The sequence below is a fragment of the Octodon degus genome, unplaced genomic scaffold (assembly GCF_000260255.1).
Source record: "Octodon degus isolate 3935 unplaced genomic scaffold, OctDeg1.0 scaffold00037, whole genome shotgun sequence".
Classification (NCBI taxonomy): Eukaryota; Metazoa; Chordata; class Mammalia; order Rodentia; family Octodontidae; genus Octodon; species Octodon degus.
Genome location: NW_004524613.1, coordinates 7753422 through 7773010, shown reverse-complemented (window position 1 = coordinate 7773010; position 19589 = coordinate 7753422). Strand labels below are relative to the sequence as shown.

Genomic DNA, 19589 nt, shown 5'->3' with positions numbered 1-19589 from the left:
ATTTTCCAGAACTGGGAATTGAACTCAGGCCCTTATACTTGCCAGGCAAGCATTTGTTCTATTGAGCTATCTCCCCAGCCCTCAAGATAGTAGTAGTAATAATAATAATAGTAATACCAGAAGTCAGTCTATCTTCTGTAGTCCCAGCTACATAGAAGGCTAATGCAGAAGGATTGCTTGAGCCCAGGAGTTTAAGACCGGACTGGATTTCGTACATCATAACACCTTATTGCGAAAAAGATTTAAGAAAAAAAAATTTTTAGCTCATTTCTGTACCATATCCCTAAAAACAAACTGTTTTGATGCATTGATACATAAACTTTAATGTGTACTGTATATTTATTATACTTTTTTCATTTTATTTTATTTTATTTTATTTTATTTATTTATTTATTTATTTTTTGGCAGAACCAGGGATTGAACTCAGGCCCTTGCGCTTGCCAAGGAAGCACTTATTTCACTGAGCCATCTCCCCGGCTCCACTTTTTTCATTTTAAATAGACAACTTTTTAGAGAAATTTTATGTTCCTAGCAAAACTGAGCAGCAGCAGGTATGGTATGTGCATGCCTATCATCCTAGCACTTGGGAGGCTGAGGCAGGAGGATAGTTGTGAGTTTGAGACCAGCCTCCACCCTGGGCTACAGAGTGAGCTCAAGGCCAGCCTGAACCACATAGAGAGATCCTGTCTCAAATGGACAAGAAAAATAACCTGAGCAGCAAGTACAAAGTTTTCCCAAGTCCCTGGCTTCCAAACATACACAGCTTCACCTTCTATCAGCTTTGTCTTCTATCAGTGTATACTTTATCCCTACAACACCATTTTAGTGCAGTTTTAAAAGTTAGGGCAAATAGAAGTATATATTTACTAATATTAGTATGTAAAATATATACATACTAATAGCATTCTACATAGATTGCTTTTTTCAATTAACAATATGAAGTACTTTTCATATCAATAGAGAGGATTTTCTGCTATCTTTTCTATGAAGGCGTAGTTGTTTTCTGTTTGTTTGTTTGTTTTTGTTTTCTGGTTTTTTGAGACAGTCTCCCTAGCAAGTCATTTTTTTTATTTTTTTATTACTTGATTTTTAAATATATCTTACATAACAATAAATTTTATTGTTCTGTTTTGTGGGGTGTGTGTGTGTGTGTGTGTGTGTGTGTGTGTTACTTGGGATACCTCTAGTTTTTAGGCTCAAGTGATTCTCTTGCTTCAGCTTCCTGAGTAGCTGGGACTGTAGGGATCATAGAATATACAAGTGCACCATGCACCTGGATCAGATCATTTTTAGTTATGACATTTTCTATTAAATAAGTATTTTCATAACTTTCAAACTTTGCCATTAAAACAGTGCTGTGGCAACCGTTATTGTGTACACATAAATATTGTCATGCATATTTGATATCTTCTTGGGATAAAATACACTATAAGTTCTGGGGAAGTTCTGGAACAAACAGTGGATGTATTTAAAACTTTGATACATATTTGCAGAATGTTCCCTTCTCTGTCATATCTGAGGGACACTTATTTCTCCTCGTCCTCGTGGCACTATCTTCTCATGATTGCCTTGCAATTAGATGAAAAGTGTAAATTTTAGTTATAATTTTGTTTTTGGAGAGGTTGACAGTTTGCATGTCTTTTAATTAACTACTTACATTTCTTTGTGACACATCTGCTCATGCCTGTACAATAGTACTTCTCAGATTTAATATATGCACAAACCACAGTCACCTGGGGATCTTACTAATGTGCAGATTCTGATGCAGAGAGTGTGAGGCCAGGGTTGGGACAATTGGTGTTGAGACTCTGTCCACTGGCTCTCAGGGACTGCTGTGCTGTGTAGCTCATACTCTGACCAAACTTTTATGCTTTTTTTAAAAATTAAATTCAGAAGCATTTTATTAAGAATAATACATTGTTGCAAACATTTTGTGGATTGTCATCTATCTTTATGATATATCTTGTCCTAGTTTTCTATTTGTATTTAGTCAAGTGTGTTAGTAGTCATCTTTATAGAGCCAGGTGTGGTAGCACATGTTTGTAATCCCAGTACCCTGGAAGGCTGAGGCAAGAGGATCCTGTGAGTTCAAGGCCAACCTGCTGGGCTATATGGTTCAGGACCATCCTGAACTACATAGCAAGACCCTGTCTCAAAATTAAAAATAAAAATAAATAGTTTTGTGTCTTCTGGATTTTAAGTCTCTTCTTGGTAACCTTTTTTTGGGGGGAGGGAGATACTAGGGATTGGATACAACAGTGTTCCACTACTGGCCCTAAAGCGACTTGAATGACCACTTTACTTTTCTTCCTTTTTCCCTTCACTTCCATGTCCCTGTGATATAATTCCCACTGTTTTGCTTATGGGGTAGTAGAGCCGAAAAGCATATTATAACACTAACAGAAGCTATGCAAAAGAATCAGAAAAGTAGTAGATTTAGATTTGGGGCTCTAGGCACTCAGATCTTCTTTGTGCCTTTTCTTCTGCAGGCAACAGATGCCCTTTATGAAGTGTTTGTGGGAAACAGGCTGCGAGCAGCTACATTCCGACTCTTTCCTCAGCTTCTCATGACCCTGCTCATCCAGATTCACCACAGCATTGGCCTAACCATGTCTGATGTTGCCATCCCAAGTGGCCTGTATACAGAGCAGAAAATGTTGGCAGAGGTCACACCTTTGTGGTACTTCCCATGTGATTTTAGGACCTTTTATTTATTTATTTGTCTATTTATTTATTTAAATTTAATTTATTTTGCAGTACTGGGGATCAAACTCAGGACCTTGTGCTTGCCAGGCAGGTACTTATGCAGCTGAGCTATCTCTCCAGCCCCAGGACCTTAACATTTATGAAGCACTGGGCACTGGTGATAGCTGAGAGTGGTCCCAACTGTGAGGGGCAGACATTCCATAGTCCTCATAAGACATCAAGATAAAATACCCATTGTTATAGGATTTCACTGATAGTCTTTAGTATTTGCCTGTGTGAGCTCAGATGCCCCCTGCAAGTTAATGTGTGATATGCCAACCCTTCTTGATAAATCAAGTATAGACAGAGATGAACGACATGGCCTAAACTCACCTCTATAACTGTACCAAACCTCATTTCTGGTATAATGTATGCATGAAGAAAGGCTTTTAGCTCCCCATGAGGATCTCAAAAATCTCTTAGTGTGGCTATAGAACATGGATTTCTTTCAGAGGAAGGGCTATAATGTGGAATATTTTACAACACCCAACTAAGAGTGGCAAGTAGACCAAATTTTAGTTCTCATTCATCTATTTAGCTGTATTTCTTAAATATAGTTAACTGTGTTTGTTAAATTTATAGTTCTATCCCTCAGTTTCTTTATCTGTCAATGAGATCAGACAAGATGATCTTTAAGGACTCTTACAGCTTTAAATTTGTTAATGCCATGTCCATGATACCAATTGAACAAGAAGGTTTTTTTCTTTTTCTTTTCTTTTTAGTCCACTGAGCTATCAGCGGGACATTCTTTTCTTTTTATCATTTTTTTTTTTTGAGACAAGTTCTCACTATGTAGTTCTGGCTGACCTGGACTCACTGTGTAGACTTGACTGGTCTTGAACTTGCAGCAATCTTCCTGCCTCAGCTTCCCAAGTGCTTGGATTACAGGCAAGCATCACCACACCCAGTTTGAGTAAGTTTTTAAAAGCACATGGCTGCACTGACAAAGGTTCTACAATCTGAGGTACAGGATCTCAGGATAAATCCTGAGGGGATTTCACTGACCTTCTCAGACCAAAAAGCTACAACTCTTGTTGCATAGGTCCTGCTTTACCTTGGTCTTATCCATCCAGTAGAAAAGTATGAAGACGAAATATAGGAAGGAAACCCATGCTGTTATGTTGAGCTATGGGGGACTCAGGTCAATAATTTCTGACATTGCCAGTTAAACAGAAGACCCAATGCTATTATGGTCTACTGGACTCTTTTAGAATATTTTGCTGAATTTACACACCTATAATATTCAATAACGGAACTTAGAAAAAATAGGGTATACAGATGAATGTCCATGTTGTATCTGTGTATTCAAAGTGGTTAGGATAGATATAAAGTTGCATTCTCTTAATGAATATACTTTTTTTTTTCCAGAACCAGGGATTGAACTCAGGTCCTTAGGCTTGCCAGGCAAGCACTTATTCAACTGAGCCATCTCCCTGGCCCCTCTCTTAATGAATAGAATGATTTGTTCTAATGGTGTTTGTAAATAGGATCTCAAGTCCGCATCTTGTACAGCAATTAACCACTAAGAAGAATATATGCAGTATGTTATTTGTTGAAACTGTACTTACGATTTGATTTGAAACTGTCTCATTGCTGTTTATCAATAAAATTTTGGAAAAAAAAAAAGCAGTGAGGTTGTTAGCTGTGGTGACTCACACCTGTAATCCCAGCAGTTGGGAAGTAGAGGCAGAAGAATCAATACAAGTTCAAGGGAAGCCTGGGCTCTCTAGTGAGTTCAAGACCAGCCTGAACTACAAAGTGAAACCCTGACTCAAAAAACAAAAACAAAAATAAACCAACCCAGAAAAAAAAAATATGATAACCAGCAACATCATTCACCATTGTCCCCATTTCCTTCCAAGTCCTACAAAAGCAGTGAGGTGAAGGGGCCAGGGAGATAGCTCAGTTGAATAAGCACTTGCCAGGCAAGTGCAAGGACCTGAATTCAATCCCTGTTTATGAAAAAAAAAAAAAAAAAGGTTTCAGAAGCAGTGAGGTTAAGTTTTTATGGGGTATAAATTATTTCAAAATTAAGATATAAAACCTTGAGAAAAAAATTGGGCATTGTGGCACATGCCTATAATCTCAGCATTCTGGAAAGTTGAGATCTAAGGATTGAAAGTTTGAGCGAATTCTGGGCAGCTTAACAATTTAGCGAAACTCTGTCTCAAAAATAACAAAAAAACAAAACAAAACAAAAGGCTGAGGCCATAGATCAGTGTTAAGGCCCTGCCTACCACCACACACACAAAAACACCATTAAAAATCCATTTAGCATCCCAGATCATTTATTTTATCATAGTGTTCCTCCCAAACTCATAGGAAAATAAAATCTATTTAGACTTCTTTATGCTGAGAATTTTTGCGAAGCCCCTCTCAGGCTGTTAGAGCACTGAGAGTCTTGGGGAATCTAGAGAAGGGAGAGTCACAGTGAGCAGCTACCAATGTGTTGCCCTTCCCAGCAAGACCAAAGTGACTGCTCACAAGTTAGTGAGACCCCCTTCTAGTCACTAAGCTGTTTTTGTTTTAGTTTTGCCATACAGGCCACAAAGACTCTACTTCTCAGAGCATTATGCAGCTGGGAATTTGATGTAATGGAAAAGAATAAAGGATGGACTCTGCTGCAGGGAGAAGATTGCCATCTTCAGGGAGTATTTCTCCTTGCCAAGTAAGGCTCCCTTGTCATCATACACCAACCTGCCCTACATCAGTATTGTACTAGGTATCTTTTCCCCCCTTTAATTGTCAAAACTAATTGGGTCACCTTCTCATAAGACAGTGGGCAGTGCCCATCCTGCCAGGCAACCTTTCCAGAGGTCCTGGCTCTCTATATATTCCTGCACCCTGGAAGTGAGACAAAGACTTTGGGGTCTCCAATCTGAGAGAATGCCTCCTGAGTGGGAGCATGCCTGAGAGCATTCTTTTTTCTTTCTTTCTTTCTTTCTTTTTTTTTTTTTTTTTTTTTTTTGCAGGGGGCGGCTCAGCCCACCCTGAGGGCAGGGCTGGTGTGGTATGTGGTGCTGGGGATTGAACTGTGATCCCCTGTGCCTGCCTAAGTTTGCCTAAGCAGGTGCTTTAGATTGCTGAGCTATCTTGCCAGCCCCCTGAGAGCATTCTTGCATTCTGTTTTGCAGTGCATTGCTAGAAAGAAATCGCCTCCTTGCATGCAGGATCTTGTATTTGTTAGTTCCACTTCTTAACCGAGGGAATGATAAACATAAGCTCACATCTGCAGGCTTTTTTGTGGAGGTAAGAATCTTTATGTAGATGCCAGATGCAGGAGGCTATACAGCAGCACCTACCTTCCTAGATCATACCCAACTCAGGCATGTGAGAGAGAGATTTTTCAGATTGAAGAATATTAAATTTATTCTTTGTATGTATTATTCAATGTTTAAGCATTACCCCATAGTGTGTGTACAGTATCATGGAGATTTCAAAGGAAAATACATGTTTTAGAGTTGATAGGAAGGAAGCTTCTCTTATGAGAAAACAGCTTAGAGACCACTCATTACCTTTGTTGGTTTCTGGGTTCTTTCAGCTCCTTCAAAGTCCAGTGGCCAGGAGACTGCCCAGCACATACTCCATAGCCCGCCTGAGAGACTGGCTGCATCATAGAAATAATCTCTTTAGGATTCTTGCTCTGAGGGGGCTCCACAATCTTGCCGGACACTGGGAGATGGTAAGAGACCCCATGCCACACCAGATGACATTACAGAGGGCCAATGACATGGTGGTAAAATAATTTACCAAGATCAGAATAAGAACACGAGTTTTTTCAGATCAAAGCACATTGTCAAGGAGGACAATGGGAAAGTTTCCAAGAAAGGAGTTGCACCATCAGGGTAAGTGATTGAAGTTTTTATAAGGGATTGAAGACAGGAAAGGGTTTGAGTTAACAAATGTAGTTATTGCAGAAATGCATTTTTCAAAGGCTCTTATTAATTTTCCAGGAACAACTGCATTGTATCTAAAATTGTACATCTGGGGCTAGGGATACAGCTCAATGGAATAAGTGCCTGCCTGGCAAGCACAAAGGTCCTGAGTTTGATCTCAGGTACCACAAAAATAAATAAATAAATAAATAAAATTAAAATAAAAAAAGAATACATGAAGTTGTACATCAAAAGTATAAACTGACAGGATAATTTACTTTGGCCTCATAGACAGCCATTTCTCACTGGGAGAAAGATTTACTTTTATTTCCTGCTGTTTTGGGTCAGTGTTAAGAGCATATGCTGGGCAGCATTATTTTAGTGGGGGAATTCTGCTCAAAGCTATAACTCTTTGTTGTCAGCAGATAATCACCACAACAAAGTCAGCATCCCAAAAAGATACCCATAAAACTGAAAACAACTGAGAGGAAAATTAGGTAGCATGGTGCTAGGAGTAGGGCAGGAGAAGGTCTTGTTAACTGCGTATCCTTTTATATCATTTGATTTGGCAGAGTGAGGACCAGAGATTGAACCAAGTCCTTCACACCAAGCTACATTCCCAGTCCTTTAAGATTTCTTTTTATATTTTCAGATAGGGTTTAAGTTGCCCAAAGTGTCCTCAAGCTTGTGGTCTTCCTACCTGAGCTTCCCAGAGTGTTAGAGTTATAGGCATGCCATTAAATTTGAATTTTAAAATATGCAAATACTACCAACAAATTAAATGATGTTTTTAAAAGTACAAGTCACATATATTCATAATATTTGAAGCTGCTATTTGGGTTTTTGGTTTTTTTTTTGTATTTAGTACGGGGTCTACAGGGTCTCACTATGTAGATCGAACTGATAGTGATACGTCTATGTTCAGCCTTCCAAGATCTGGGATTACATGTGTGTGCCACCATGCCCAGTCTCAATCACCCACTCAGCTTGCCCCAGGGACAGAGCTGACACAGCACAACACAGCAGGCCAGGGATCAAACCCTCGCCGCTGCATCTGCCTAAGCAGGTGCTTTAATCCGCTGAGCTATTTGGCCAACCTTTTGAAGCTGCTATTTGGGTAGAAGGTAAATACATTAACATCACAACCTGGACAACATTTAGATGTCTCTTGATGCTTTGCACCATACTACCAAGTGGGGTAACTTGGGTAGCAATGATTTGCTCCAAGATGCTTGTCATTAAAGAAGACAAAGATCACTAGCATTCATGGTATGAGTTCTCCTTTTCCACAGGCCTCACTGAAAAGTGAGGCTTCAGTCAGAAGAGACAGATAATCCCCATGACTTCAGGCTTGTCACTTGAGTTGTTTCTCTGTTTGTCTTTGGTTTTGAGAGAGGGTCTTGATACACAGTTAGTCTGGCCTTCCATTGACTAAGTAGCCCAGCCGTGGACTTCAGCCTCCTGAGTTCAGTACAACTGGTCGAAGTTGTTTCTCTTTTTTAAAAAATGAATTTTATATCTGAAGCAAATATGATGAATGCTAATTCTGGTTGATTCATAAATATTGTTGCTTTATTCTGCACATAGGCACACACACACACACACACACACACACACACATTTTAAAACTCTGATACTGCTTCCTTTTAGGAATTTCAAAAGAGCAGAATTCCTGTTCAGAATGGAAAAGACTCTTATGAGCCCACAACTAATTCTGCTGAATTCCTGCTAAGAAATTTTAAAATCTCTGTTGGATACCTTCCATACTGGGGAATTCTCTGTGATCTGAGTTGGCCATTCCACTTTCTCTCAGTGTTATGGGAGAATTTCCTAACAGACGAAGGCCATATCCCTGGACCTCCTCCCTGGTTGTACTCCTGCTCTGTGAGCCAACTCACATCGGCTGTGCCCACGTAGTACATAGCATGGTTGCTAGCACAGGGAGGGCAGTCATGCCTTCTTTACTTCTCCCCTGCCGTGGCCTATGCAGTGTGGCTAGAAATGCAGCAAGTACTAGATCCTGAGTAAAGATGGGAACCCCCTCTTCGGTACCCAACATTGTACCAGAAGAGGTGGTGATATGCCTCCCTTTGGACACACAGAGGGAAGACATCAAGAGACTGTTGCCATCCATCTTAGACAGCTTGTGGGAATCTGATGAGAGGATTATTTTGTTGGCCATCCAGATACTGCAGAAGCTTGTCAGGACAATGGATTTCACAACATTGGCTGCCATGATGAGAACCCTATTGTCTTTATTTGGTGATGTAAGTCAACAAGACAGAATTGACTTCCCCAGGGGAGGGTAGTTGGCATAACAGCTAGTAGAAATTGGGATAGTAAAGTATATTCTGTTTTATGAGGAATGTTTTACTTTAGAGCACTTTCAAATCTCTGTCAAGATCTTTGCAAGTAACCCAGTATAGTGGTAGGAATGGTGATACTATTAAAATGGAGACAGAAACTTAGTAAGGTATGGTTTTGTGGGATGGATAAAAGGGATTAAGAAATGATCAGAACTGGGTTGAAATGACAGAATGTACTTAGGTCCTTGCCTCAAATCCCAAAACTTTTCCAAAAAGATATACATGGAGCACAATGACTAGCATCCTTAGAAGAGCATAATATGCCAAGGCAAGGATTTTATATTCCAGCAAGACCACTTATGTGAAGATCTAATACCAGTAGGAGGCACAAGTTTTGACAATGACAGGAGGTGGGGGTGGCTATGCCCATTTCTCACTTACAGCAGGTCTTGCTGTTTCCATTTGGTTTGTTACTCTCAGCTATGTTCACCTAAATAGCCTCATGCTAAGACTGATATTTCAAGCCATGTAGACTTCTTATAAGGTGTGAATGCATTCAGTGAGTTGCTTCCCTGTGGACACTCCCTTCATAGATGAGACCTGATGTTCATCATTTCTCCGTGACTCTTTTTGGAGCCTCCATAAAGTCTGTGAAACACAGACTTAAGAAGGGTGTGGAGAATCAAGTCCTAGAAAGCTTGGTCCCGCTGCTTCTGTATTCCCAGGATGAAAATGCTGTGATAGCTGAGGTAATACCTATGACCTTTGGCCATGAATAATTCTAACTCCACAGTCAACTCAGCAAATAAGTGTTTGTATCATTGTGGGCAGAGACTTTGTAGTACAATCATTGTTCTCCATTTCCTTTGGTTCAAAGCTGTGTTTCAATTATTTTTGCCTAAATGAATCATGTGAAAAACAATTGTTCTTCTAACTTCTATGAAATAAAGTATGCTGCTCTGTGGATAAGAACAATATGTTAATATTCACTGTAGCCACACCCCAATATTCAGCCTAGCACAGAGCCCTAGTGCCTAACTCACAAACTTTTGGTTTTTGGTACTAGGGATTGAATCCAATGAGTACTGAGCTATATATCTAGCCCTGTTTTTAAAGTTGTTATCTTCATCAGTGTCAGGGTTTTACTAAGTCACCCAGGCTGGTGCCAAACTTTCAATCCTCCTGTGTCAGCCTCAAGGTGGCTGGAATTATGGGCATACAGTACCATACCTGGCAGCAAACTCTTTGTTGATGACAATGATAGTATTAGTTTATCTTCTTTCACTTCAAGAATTGCCTCATTTGCCTCAAGATAAGCAACTTGAATTACAGTTAAGTCAAAGATCAGCCTTTGACACTGGAGAAGGTCTTTCTTCCCCTGAATCTTCCAAGGGTTTTTCCATAAGAATTTAGTTTTCCATTTAAGTCTTAACCATGTGGTGGGTAGGAGGTTAAAATGTCATCACCTTTAGTTCTCACACACAGATCAGAAGCCTGTCCAATTCAGAGTACTGTGGTCCACCAGTATGATATCACAGGTGGAGTGGGGTAGATTAGATCACAAGGATTCTGGAAAGATGGAGCTCTTATCTCCATGTGCACCTGTTATAGAAATGAAAATCAAGGTTGCAAGTTGAGAAATAGGATGAAGGTAGGCCCCGGCACAATCTCGTGAAGAAAATTTTATATAGCTTTATAGAGGTAAATATGAAACATTTCATTCTCCCAGTTAAGTATAGAGCAGAATTTCTGGCCCAGGTGATGGGGAAGTATGCCCTGTGGAGTTTATAGAGATGTGGAGGCATTGATGTCCCACCCTACCCTGCCAGCCTTTTAGCAGTCAGGCAAGACTCCATGCTGATTTTCCTGCCAACCTTCTCCAAGGGTCCTCAGAGAGCAGTCTACATAGAAAAGTGGAGTCTAACATAAATCAGGAAATCAGGTTAGGAGTGACTGGCACAGAGAATATATATATATATATATATTACTTGTACTCTAAGAAATAAAACAGGAATAAGTTGCACACAGTCCCAACTGAATTCTGCCAAGAACTTTCATCCTAAATTTTGTTCTTAGCATTTACATGGTAATATTTTTCCCATTTTAAAGCTATATATGTTCTCAATATTCTTGCTGCCTTCTTTAGCACCATTTGATGGAAGATCTTTTATATATTTGGAATAGATAAAAATAAACCAGATTAGGGGGCCAGGGAGATGGCTCAGTAGAATAAATGTTTGCCTGGCAAGCGCAAGGGCCTGAGTTTAATCCCAGGTTCCACCAAAAAAATAATAAAAATAAATAAACCAGATTACAACTCCTTTTAAAATCTTAGTCCATATACAAATTCTTAACCAGCATGAGTGTATATCTGTAGGCATAGTTATGTTGAAAGTAATTTTTAAAAAGAAAATAAAAACAAAACTTCATATATCATTCTATAAATCTCTCAGCATCTTACTGTTTCATTTAGCTTTGTATTTATGAGGTTATCCATCTTGGATAGCTCTAGGTCACTGCCATATAGAATTCCAAACTAAAGGTTATGACTTTAAAAATACATTATGTTACTTTGTTTGTTTTTAGTCTTTTTTGATTCTACTGTATTTTTTGGTTGATTTTTTTTTTTAAGGAAGGTTTATTTTTTTGTTTTTTGTGTGGAGGACTGAACCCAGGGCTCCAGCTTGCTAGGCAAGCATTCTACTGCTGAGCCAAATCCCCAGCCTTTTAAAAATACATTATGTTTCAAGTTTTTACAAGAGTAAGGCAGGAGGATTGCTAGGAGTTCGAGGCCATTGGACTACGTAGTGAGTACTTGTCTCAGAAAAAAAAAGTTCCTGGGGCCTGCAGTGCCAGCCCCACCCCAGGACACGCTACGATGGCAATTGAGACTGGGCATGGTGGCCACACTCCTGTAATCCTAGCACTTGGGAGGCTGTAAACAGGAGGATCACTACAAGTCCGATCTATACAGTGAGACCCTGTACACCCTGTACACCCTGTCCTAAATCCAAAAAAGAAAAGAAGGTGGTAAGAATTGTGGAGGGGAATTGTTTAAAGTGAAGGGGAATATTTTGAGGGAAATTAAGTGTCTTTTACTATAATAATTGTTTTAAATTTTAAATACTTGCCACATTGTTTTTACCGCTCCCTGTATGAATGCCCTACAGCTAGCTACCCTGTTCTCCTATTCTAGAATGATTAGATGGTTTTCAAAAATGTTTTATTTATTTATTTATTTGATACAGGGTCTCACTACACAGCTTGGATGCATAGTGATCCTCCTGTCTCAGTCCCCTCCAGCACTGGGATTATAGGCACTGTACCCATGCCTAGTTTTGCTGGCCAGCAGGGCACATCCAGGGTTCCAGTGCCAGCAGGGAATTGAACCTGGGTCCTTGCACTTGCCAGGCTGCTGTCTTAGTTACTGTTCTCTTGTTTCTAGGAAAATACCCAGCACCCAAATGAAGGAAGAAAAGGTTTATTTAGCTCACAGTCACTGGAGGTTTCAGTCCATACTCAACTGGCTCTAAGGCAGAGCACCACATGGCAGAGAGCAGCCTCTCATGGTGGCAGCAAAGAGCAGAGAGCAAAGGGAATGGTCACAGCTTAGGCAGTTAGCTGTAATAATTTGTGTGTGTGTGTGTGTGTGTGTGTGTGTGTGTGTGTGTGTTAAAAGGAAAACATCAAGTTTAATTTAAAGAAAAAATCACTAGACACTGTTAGCAAAAATGACAGAGCAAACCAACTCCTGAAAAAGTTCAGCACCTTGGTGAATATGTATAGTAGAAAGCCAAAGGGGCAGATTAACTGCCCCAGGGCAGGTGCAGCATCCACACCCACAATAATCTATCACAAACTCCAAAAGCTGCCCCATGACTGCATGAGGCTCTAGAGGACGACTAGACACAAACCATAACATTATGTCCCTGGGCCCCCAAAGACTCATGCACATCCCTTTATGCAAAAGGTATTTTAGTCCATCTCTAAGAGTTGCCAAAGCCCTACAAATTTCAGCACTGCTGAAAAGTTCAAGTCCCAAGTCTCCTCCAAGATCAAAAGCAAACTTTGCTATGAGCCCCTATACAAAAGAAAAGTAAACACTTCCAACATTCAGTGGCACAAGATAAACATTACCATTCCAAAATGTACAAACAATAGGGGAATACCAAGCATTGGAACCAAAGTCCAAAATCCAAAAGGGTGAACATTAAGTCCTGTAATCCCATGTGGAACATCCAAAGCAATCTGTGGCAAATTGTGAACTTGTGGCTCCACCCCTATGGCACTCTTGGTGGTTGTAGCTCCCATGGCTTTTCTCTTAGACTGGCTTTTCTCCCTCCTTTCAGTTTCCCTTAGATGATCCACATTCTTGGCTTTTCTAAACTGCTGGGGTTTCCACTGAATAGGTTTCTTACTCACAGCTTTATACACTGCCCTCTCAGGGACAACCTTCCGGGCCTCCCAGGCTTTCTGAAATCTAGGTGGAAACCTTCTTAACCTCAGAACTCCTGCATTCTACAGGTACCTAAAACCACTGCCATGTGGTTGATGCCAAGGTCTGCTGCCAGCTGGAGCAGTAGCCAGACTCCCTTCTCTCTTGGCTATAGGGGTTGAGTACCTAGATTGCTGAGCACTCTACTCTGATTCTGATTCCAAGGAATAAATTCTCCATGCCAGTGCCATCCTGGAACCTGGTGTGGCACTGCAGCCATTCTGGAACATGGGGCTCTGTGGCTTTCCACTTAAGGCAAAGTCCTCAACCTTTGTAATTCTGAGGCTGCAAAGGGTGGAGACCTGAGGCCTCCTGTGATACCCTCGGGCCATCCTTTTGATTATCTTATTCCTTCTGGGCAATGGAGATCCTCTCAGCTTTATCTTTGCATTCCACAGCTTTATTGGAGCTTCCTTTCTGGCCAAACTCACAACATTTTAAATCATCCTGTTGGGCCCTTTGCTCTTCATTCTCAACGTAAATCTGACTAAAAGCCCCCAACAATAGCCTTGCCACTCCCTCAGTATTTAACTGCTCTGACATTTCTTTTCCCAGATTAATTAGTCTACTACACTTTATCTTAGTCTCAGGCAAAGTCTCTGGACACAAGCAAAATGCAGACAAACTCTGTCAAGCCATGACACAAATCATCCAGAGTCCAACAACCAATGCAGTCCTTCTTCCCAGCAGAAACCTCCCCAGCCTGGCCTTTACAGATAGGCTTTCTGTGAGCCTTCAGGTCTTCTGAGCTTTGACCAGAATCTCTCATACAGAACAGCCGAAGCTGTTCCAGTGCTTCTCTTATAGGTGATATCTCCAAACCTTTCCTATCTCTTCCCATAAGCCATTCCTAAAAGCTCATAATCCACATGGTCAGGTTTAGCCACAGCAACAGCCCCACTCCTGATACCAAATTCTGTCTTAGTTACTCTTCTCTCCTTGCTAGGACAAATACCCAACACTCAAAATGAAGGAAGGAAAGGTTTGTTTATCTCACAGTCACTGGAGGTTTCAGTCCTTACTCAGCTGGCTCCAAGGCACAGCAGCACAAGGCAGACAACAGCCTTTCATGTGGCAGCAAAGAGCAGAGAGCAAGGGGAGTGGCAGCAGCTCAGGTAGCTAGCTAGTCTCTCTCCCCTTCTTACACTGTAATGCAAATTACCTGTCCCAGGGAGGGTGCAGTATCTATACCCACAATAATCTATCACAAACTCCCAAATCTGCCCCATGACTGCATGAGGCTTTGGGAGGACAACTAGACACTATAACAGTTGCTGAGCTATCTCCCCAGCCCAGTTTCAGGTTTTCATTACAGTACTAAGTGTAGATTCTTACACATTTTTCTATGCATACATATAAGAGTTTCTTGAAGGCATAAGCTGGGGAGGATATCTGGGTGTTCTAACTTTACTAGATACCTAAAAATTGCTAAAGAAAGTAGCTCAACTAATTTTCATTCTCATCAGTTCCCAAAATAATTTTTTATGACTCAAATACCTAATAGATAGGAGATAATATACTTGCTTGGAGACACATCAGAAGGGTTGAATGGCCCATCAATGGCATTCTGAGAACAGTGCACTAGAGAAGAGGCCACTCATTCAGTGTTACTGAAGTGTCTGGACAAGGAACTGATGTCCTCCCAACATGCCCAAGGACTGCACAAATTCAGGAGCTGTACTTTACCTTGTAGAATTGGAAGCAGGAAGTATGAAAGCCCTGTCTCTGGAGCATTAGTGAGGTAGGAATCTTTGCCCGAGTCTCTGATTTGGGTACCACATCCAATAGCCAACACTTTTTTTCTGGAACCATCAGCATTCTCCTGAGAACCCTGAAGTGTTATGTACCCCTTCCAGGACTAAAGGGGGAGGGTAGTACTTTGGCTCCTTTCCACCCTGATCTTCACTTCAACCAGGGTAATTTTGACTTTATTCACATTAGAATTTGACATCAGTTCTATTGAGGAAAGCTTCCTTCAGCTAAAAGTTTTGAAAATGCTGATCTATGATAATCTTTTTCCACAGGAAAGCAAGCGAGTCCTAAAAATATGTTCTCAATTCCTGAAATGGAAGCTGCCCCAAGAAGTATATGACAAAGATCCCTTCTACATTAAACCTGATGAAGTTAGAACAATCTGCGAATTCTTTGTATGTGAGACATAATGGCTCTTCTAAACTCTTCAACAGGTTCTAACGTATTTTTTTCCCTGATGTGGTTCTTAATGGAGGAACATGATATACAGGAAATATTTTTTATCCCCTTTTATACCAGCATTTGGTATTATCAAATTATTATTTTTTACTATGGGTCTATTTTACTGTAGTTTCTTCCCAACTGAGTCATAAATTCACTTTTTATTACCACCTTCCTCATTAAAAAAAGATTTGTGAACTCTTCAACACCTACTAACATGGATCAAATGGAGCCTTTAAGGCCAACCTGATAGAACCTGGTCAAAAACTTCCAGCTGAGGTGAATTGAAGTGGAGTTATGTATTCCCTTTAAAAAAGATTACCTTACTCTCCATTACAACATGTTTAATGGCCCCAAGCAAGGGATACCATGCTGTGTGGCCGTGCACAGAGATTGGGCCCAGGCAGCTGCAGGAAGTCCCACCCTTGTTTTTTTTAGAAACTGATCATAGAATCACATCAATCCTATTATGAAATCCATGGAATCGATGATTCCCAGGAATCTCCCATTTATCTATCCTGCTTGGGACCCAGAGTGGTGGTATCTGACCAGATCTCCAGGCCTAGAAATCCCCACAATGCTCTTGTGTCAGGCTTTCCACTAAGGATTATCTCTCTAATGTGCAGCCAAACCTATAGCTGATATGGTAAAGTATCAATGATAGGATTCAGTAAGAAATTCAGTGTCCTTGATTAGTAAGACTACAAATATCCATGTTAAATCCTAAGTCCTTTGTAGGACGTGTGTGAACTTGTAAGATGTAAAAAACAAAAAACAACCTAGGGGCTGGGAATATAGCACCTGACTGGTGAGCACAAACTCCTAAATTTGATTCCTGGTATCCACAAACACCCCCAAAAATTTGTAAGACATTCATGGAGAGGGGCATTCATTCATCCAGTAAACATAAAACATGGACAACCCAACATGCATGGACAACCCAGAATTTTAAACCTTCAGTTAGAATCTTTCAACTTAGAAAAAAGGATAAAGCCTCTGGAAAATTAAATAGACACTTCAAGTGGAAAATAAGATATACCAAGAGAGAAATACCTTTAAAAAACTCAGAGCAAGTTTTGGTCAGAGGGGTGAGTAGTCAGGGAAGAGCTCATAGGAAAGAAGAGCTCACGATGTAGCTGAGAGCCACGCATGTTAGAGGCAGTAGAGGCACGACTGTAATCACAGTACCCTGGGTGGGGGCAGCTCAGGCAAAAGGATCTCATATTTGAGACCAGCCTGGGAAATTTATCAAGATCCTATCTCAAAATAAAAAAGGGCTGGTGATGTAGCTTAGTAGAAAGTCTCCACGTTCAATTTCCAGAAGCTAGGCTAGCTTTGCAGGCATCACACATATGATATACAGCATAAGTAGGTATTGGCAAAGGGTTCTACTTTTTTTTTTTTTTTTTTTTTTGGAACCAGGGATTGAACTCAGAACCCTGCACTTGCCGGGCAAGCACTTATTCTACCGAGCTATCTCCCTGGCCCCTGGCAAAGGGTATTCAAAGGATTTATCTCTGTACAGGAGCCTATGGTTGTGGCATAGTATTCATTGATAGTATTCAATGTAGTTATTTCAAGCACTACTATACTTGGTATCTGATGTACTCTCTGCCTCTGGAAATGACAGGTGATTAGAACAGTACTGTTACTTCACTGCTTTGTACTCTTTATTTTTTATTCACCTAGGGGAAAAAATGCAAGGGTAAAATTGACATCCTTGCCCAAACATTGATGTACTCCAAGAATGCAAAACTTCCCATCAGAAGAACAGCCGTCTTATTTGTAGGTACAAAGAATATCCTTTTATTTCTACACTTTTATCCTGTACTTTCCCAAATCCTGTTCTTGAGTAACCCTATTCTTTATTAAGATGACCTTGAAAATACTTCTAGGAGAAATGGGTGATGGTATCTGTAGGTAACTATCATGCACTGGGATGTTAATTTTGAAATCTGCCCAATTTTCAAAGGGCCAATTTTACCAGTTGTTTGCATATTTTAAAGATTAAAAACAGGCTTTGATTTCCAAAAGAAGCAAGATCACATACTCACTAACTTCATCTTGTATTTAGGGCACTTATCAAAGTACATGGATCACAGTGGGGCCAGAACGAAGGAGACCGAGTGGATACAAGATGGTAAGTGACAGTACTTCTTGGATATGTGATGTATTCACATTTTTTCTTCCTGTATTTAGGACAGAGTCTACAGGATTTCATTACATAGATCAGACTCATAGTGATTCTCTTGTTTTCAGCCTCCCAAGTGCTGGGATTACAGGCGTGCGCCACCACACCCAGTCTCAATGGTCATCTCAGGGAGCCCCGTGGGCGGGGCTGGCACAGGTGGGGGGGATTCAACTCCCGGCCTCTGCGCTGTACCTAAACAGGCTCTTTAGTCCACTGAGCTATCAGGCTAGCCTGTATTTACATTTTGGAAGTTGTTTAAGGTCTGACTGTGGGCAGGTTCTATAGTAAAATTGAAACTCTGTTAACCAGAAATCCAGATTTATGCAATAATAAAACGACTGGTGACTCCAGCTACATGACAGTCTCATCTCATTTCAGTGCCCTCCTGAGGAAAGGACATGATCTTATTTTTCTGAAATCAACTTTAAAATTAATGTCAGCTGAGCATGGTAGTATATGCCTATAATCCCAGTACTCGGGAGGCTGAGGCAGGAGGATCAGAGGATTGCCATGGATTTGAGGCGAGCCTGGGCTACATTAGTGAGATTAGGGCCAGCCTGTACTACATAGTGAGATGCTGTTTCAAAAATAAATAAAATAAAATAAAATAAAATGAATGTCTCAGGAACAGTTCTTAAACTTTTCTGTCAGAAAATAAGACATTGCTGCATTTCTAGCTCTTTTTTAATTTTGAGACAGGGTCTTCTTAAGCCACTGAATTGCTATGTAGGGCTTGAATTCAGGATCCTCTTGCTTCAATCTCCCAGAGTGCTGGAATTATAGGAATGTACCACCATGCCTAGGAATAAACTGTGATAATACTTCACAAGTACCACAGTGATGGCTACAACCCACTATTTTCTTTACAGAGTTCTCCTGTAAGATTTAGGGTTTAGTGACAGAGATGTTTTATATTCATATAAGGCAACCATCATGTAAATGGTTTTCAGAATTGCTAACATGTAAAAATTTTCTATAATTGTACAGTCCTAGAGATTTAGCATTCAAGAATTACTCCCATTTAAGAAGTAGTTCTACAACTAGAAAATGCCATGAAACTAAATGTGGTGGTGTATCCCTGTAAACCTAGAATTCTGGGAAATTGAGGCAGGAGGATCTGGGCAAGCAAGACTCTGTCTCAAAATAAATAAAAAGGTTTAGGGTATAGATCAACATGAAGGTGCTGAATTCAAGCACCAATACTGAAAAAGAAAATGGTATTATAACTAGTGAAACAGTAGGGGCTAATATTTGTTTAAGAAAGAAGATGCCAATTTTTCTTAAGGTCTCCATTTCTTCATTGATATCAGAAGCAAAAAAGGAAAAAGCCATACAATTTATTCTATTGAGAGAATTCTAATGACTTACCAACGTCACTAAAAGAAAATTATTTCTAACTAAAACATTTGAAATAAGAGTCCCTTTTCCAGAGTTGACTAGAAGCTTTAGGGTATATATGTAAAGCAATATGCTTATGCAATAACATAACATAGGATAAATGTCAGCAATCTGCTGACATCTGGCTAATCTGCTTTAGAAATACAGAATTTGTCTGGAATCATGACACATGCCTATAATCCTGCCCCTTAGAAAGCTGAGGCAGGAAGTTTAAGAGTTTAAAACTAGCTTGGACAAAATAACATGCCATATCAAACAAACAAAATAAATACTATCTTCTAAAATTAATTTCGGGGCTGGTGAGATGGCTCAGTGGTCTAAAGCACCTACTTAGAACAAGCTTAGCAAAGCATCAGGGACCGCGGTTCAATCCCCCAGCACCACAT

At 40.2% G+C, this 19589-nt stretch overlaps 1 protein-coding gene across 1 annotated transcript in view; it reads left to right on the top strand.

The window, feature by feature from the left end:
• The window catches only part of Mroh8 (maestro heat like repeat family member 8), a 69493-nt gene that overhangs the window by 39005 nt on the left and 10899 nt on the right, over positions 1 to 19589 (top strand). Inside the window, exons 14-21 of the mRNA XM_023714797.1 lie at positions 2490 to 2680; positions 5276 to 5413; positions 5880 to 5994; positions 6287 to 6427; positions 8723 to 8887; positions 15446 to 15568; positions 17304 to 17403; positions 17689 to 17754. Of these exons, the coding sequence (XP_023570565.1) occupies positions 2490 to 2680; positions 5276 to 5413; positions 5880 to 5994; positions 6287 to 6427; positions 8723 to 8887; positions 15446 to 15568; positions 17304 to 17403; positions 17689 to 17754 (1039 nt within the window). The remainder of the gene's footprint in view (positions 1 to 2489; positions 2681 to 5275; positions 5414 to 5879; positions 5995 to 6286; positions 6428 to 8722; positions 8888 to 15445; positions 15569 to 17303; positions 17404 to 17688; positions 17755 to 19589) is intronic.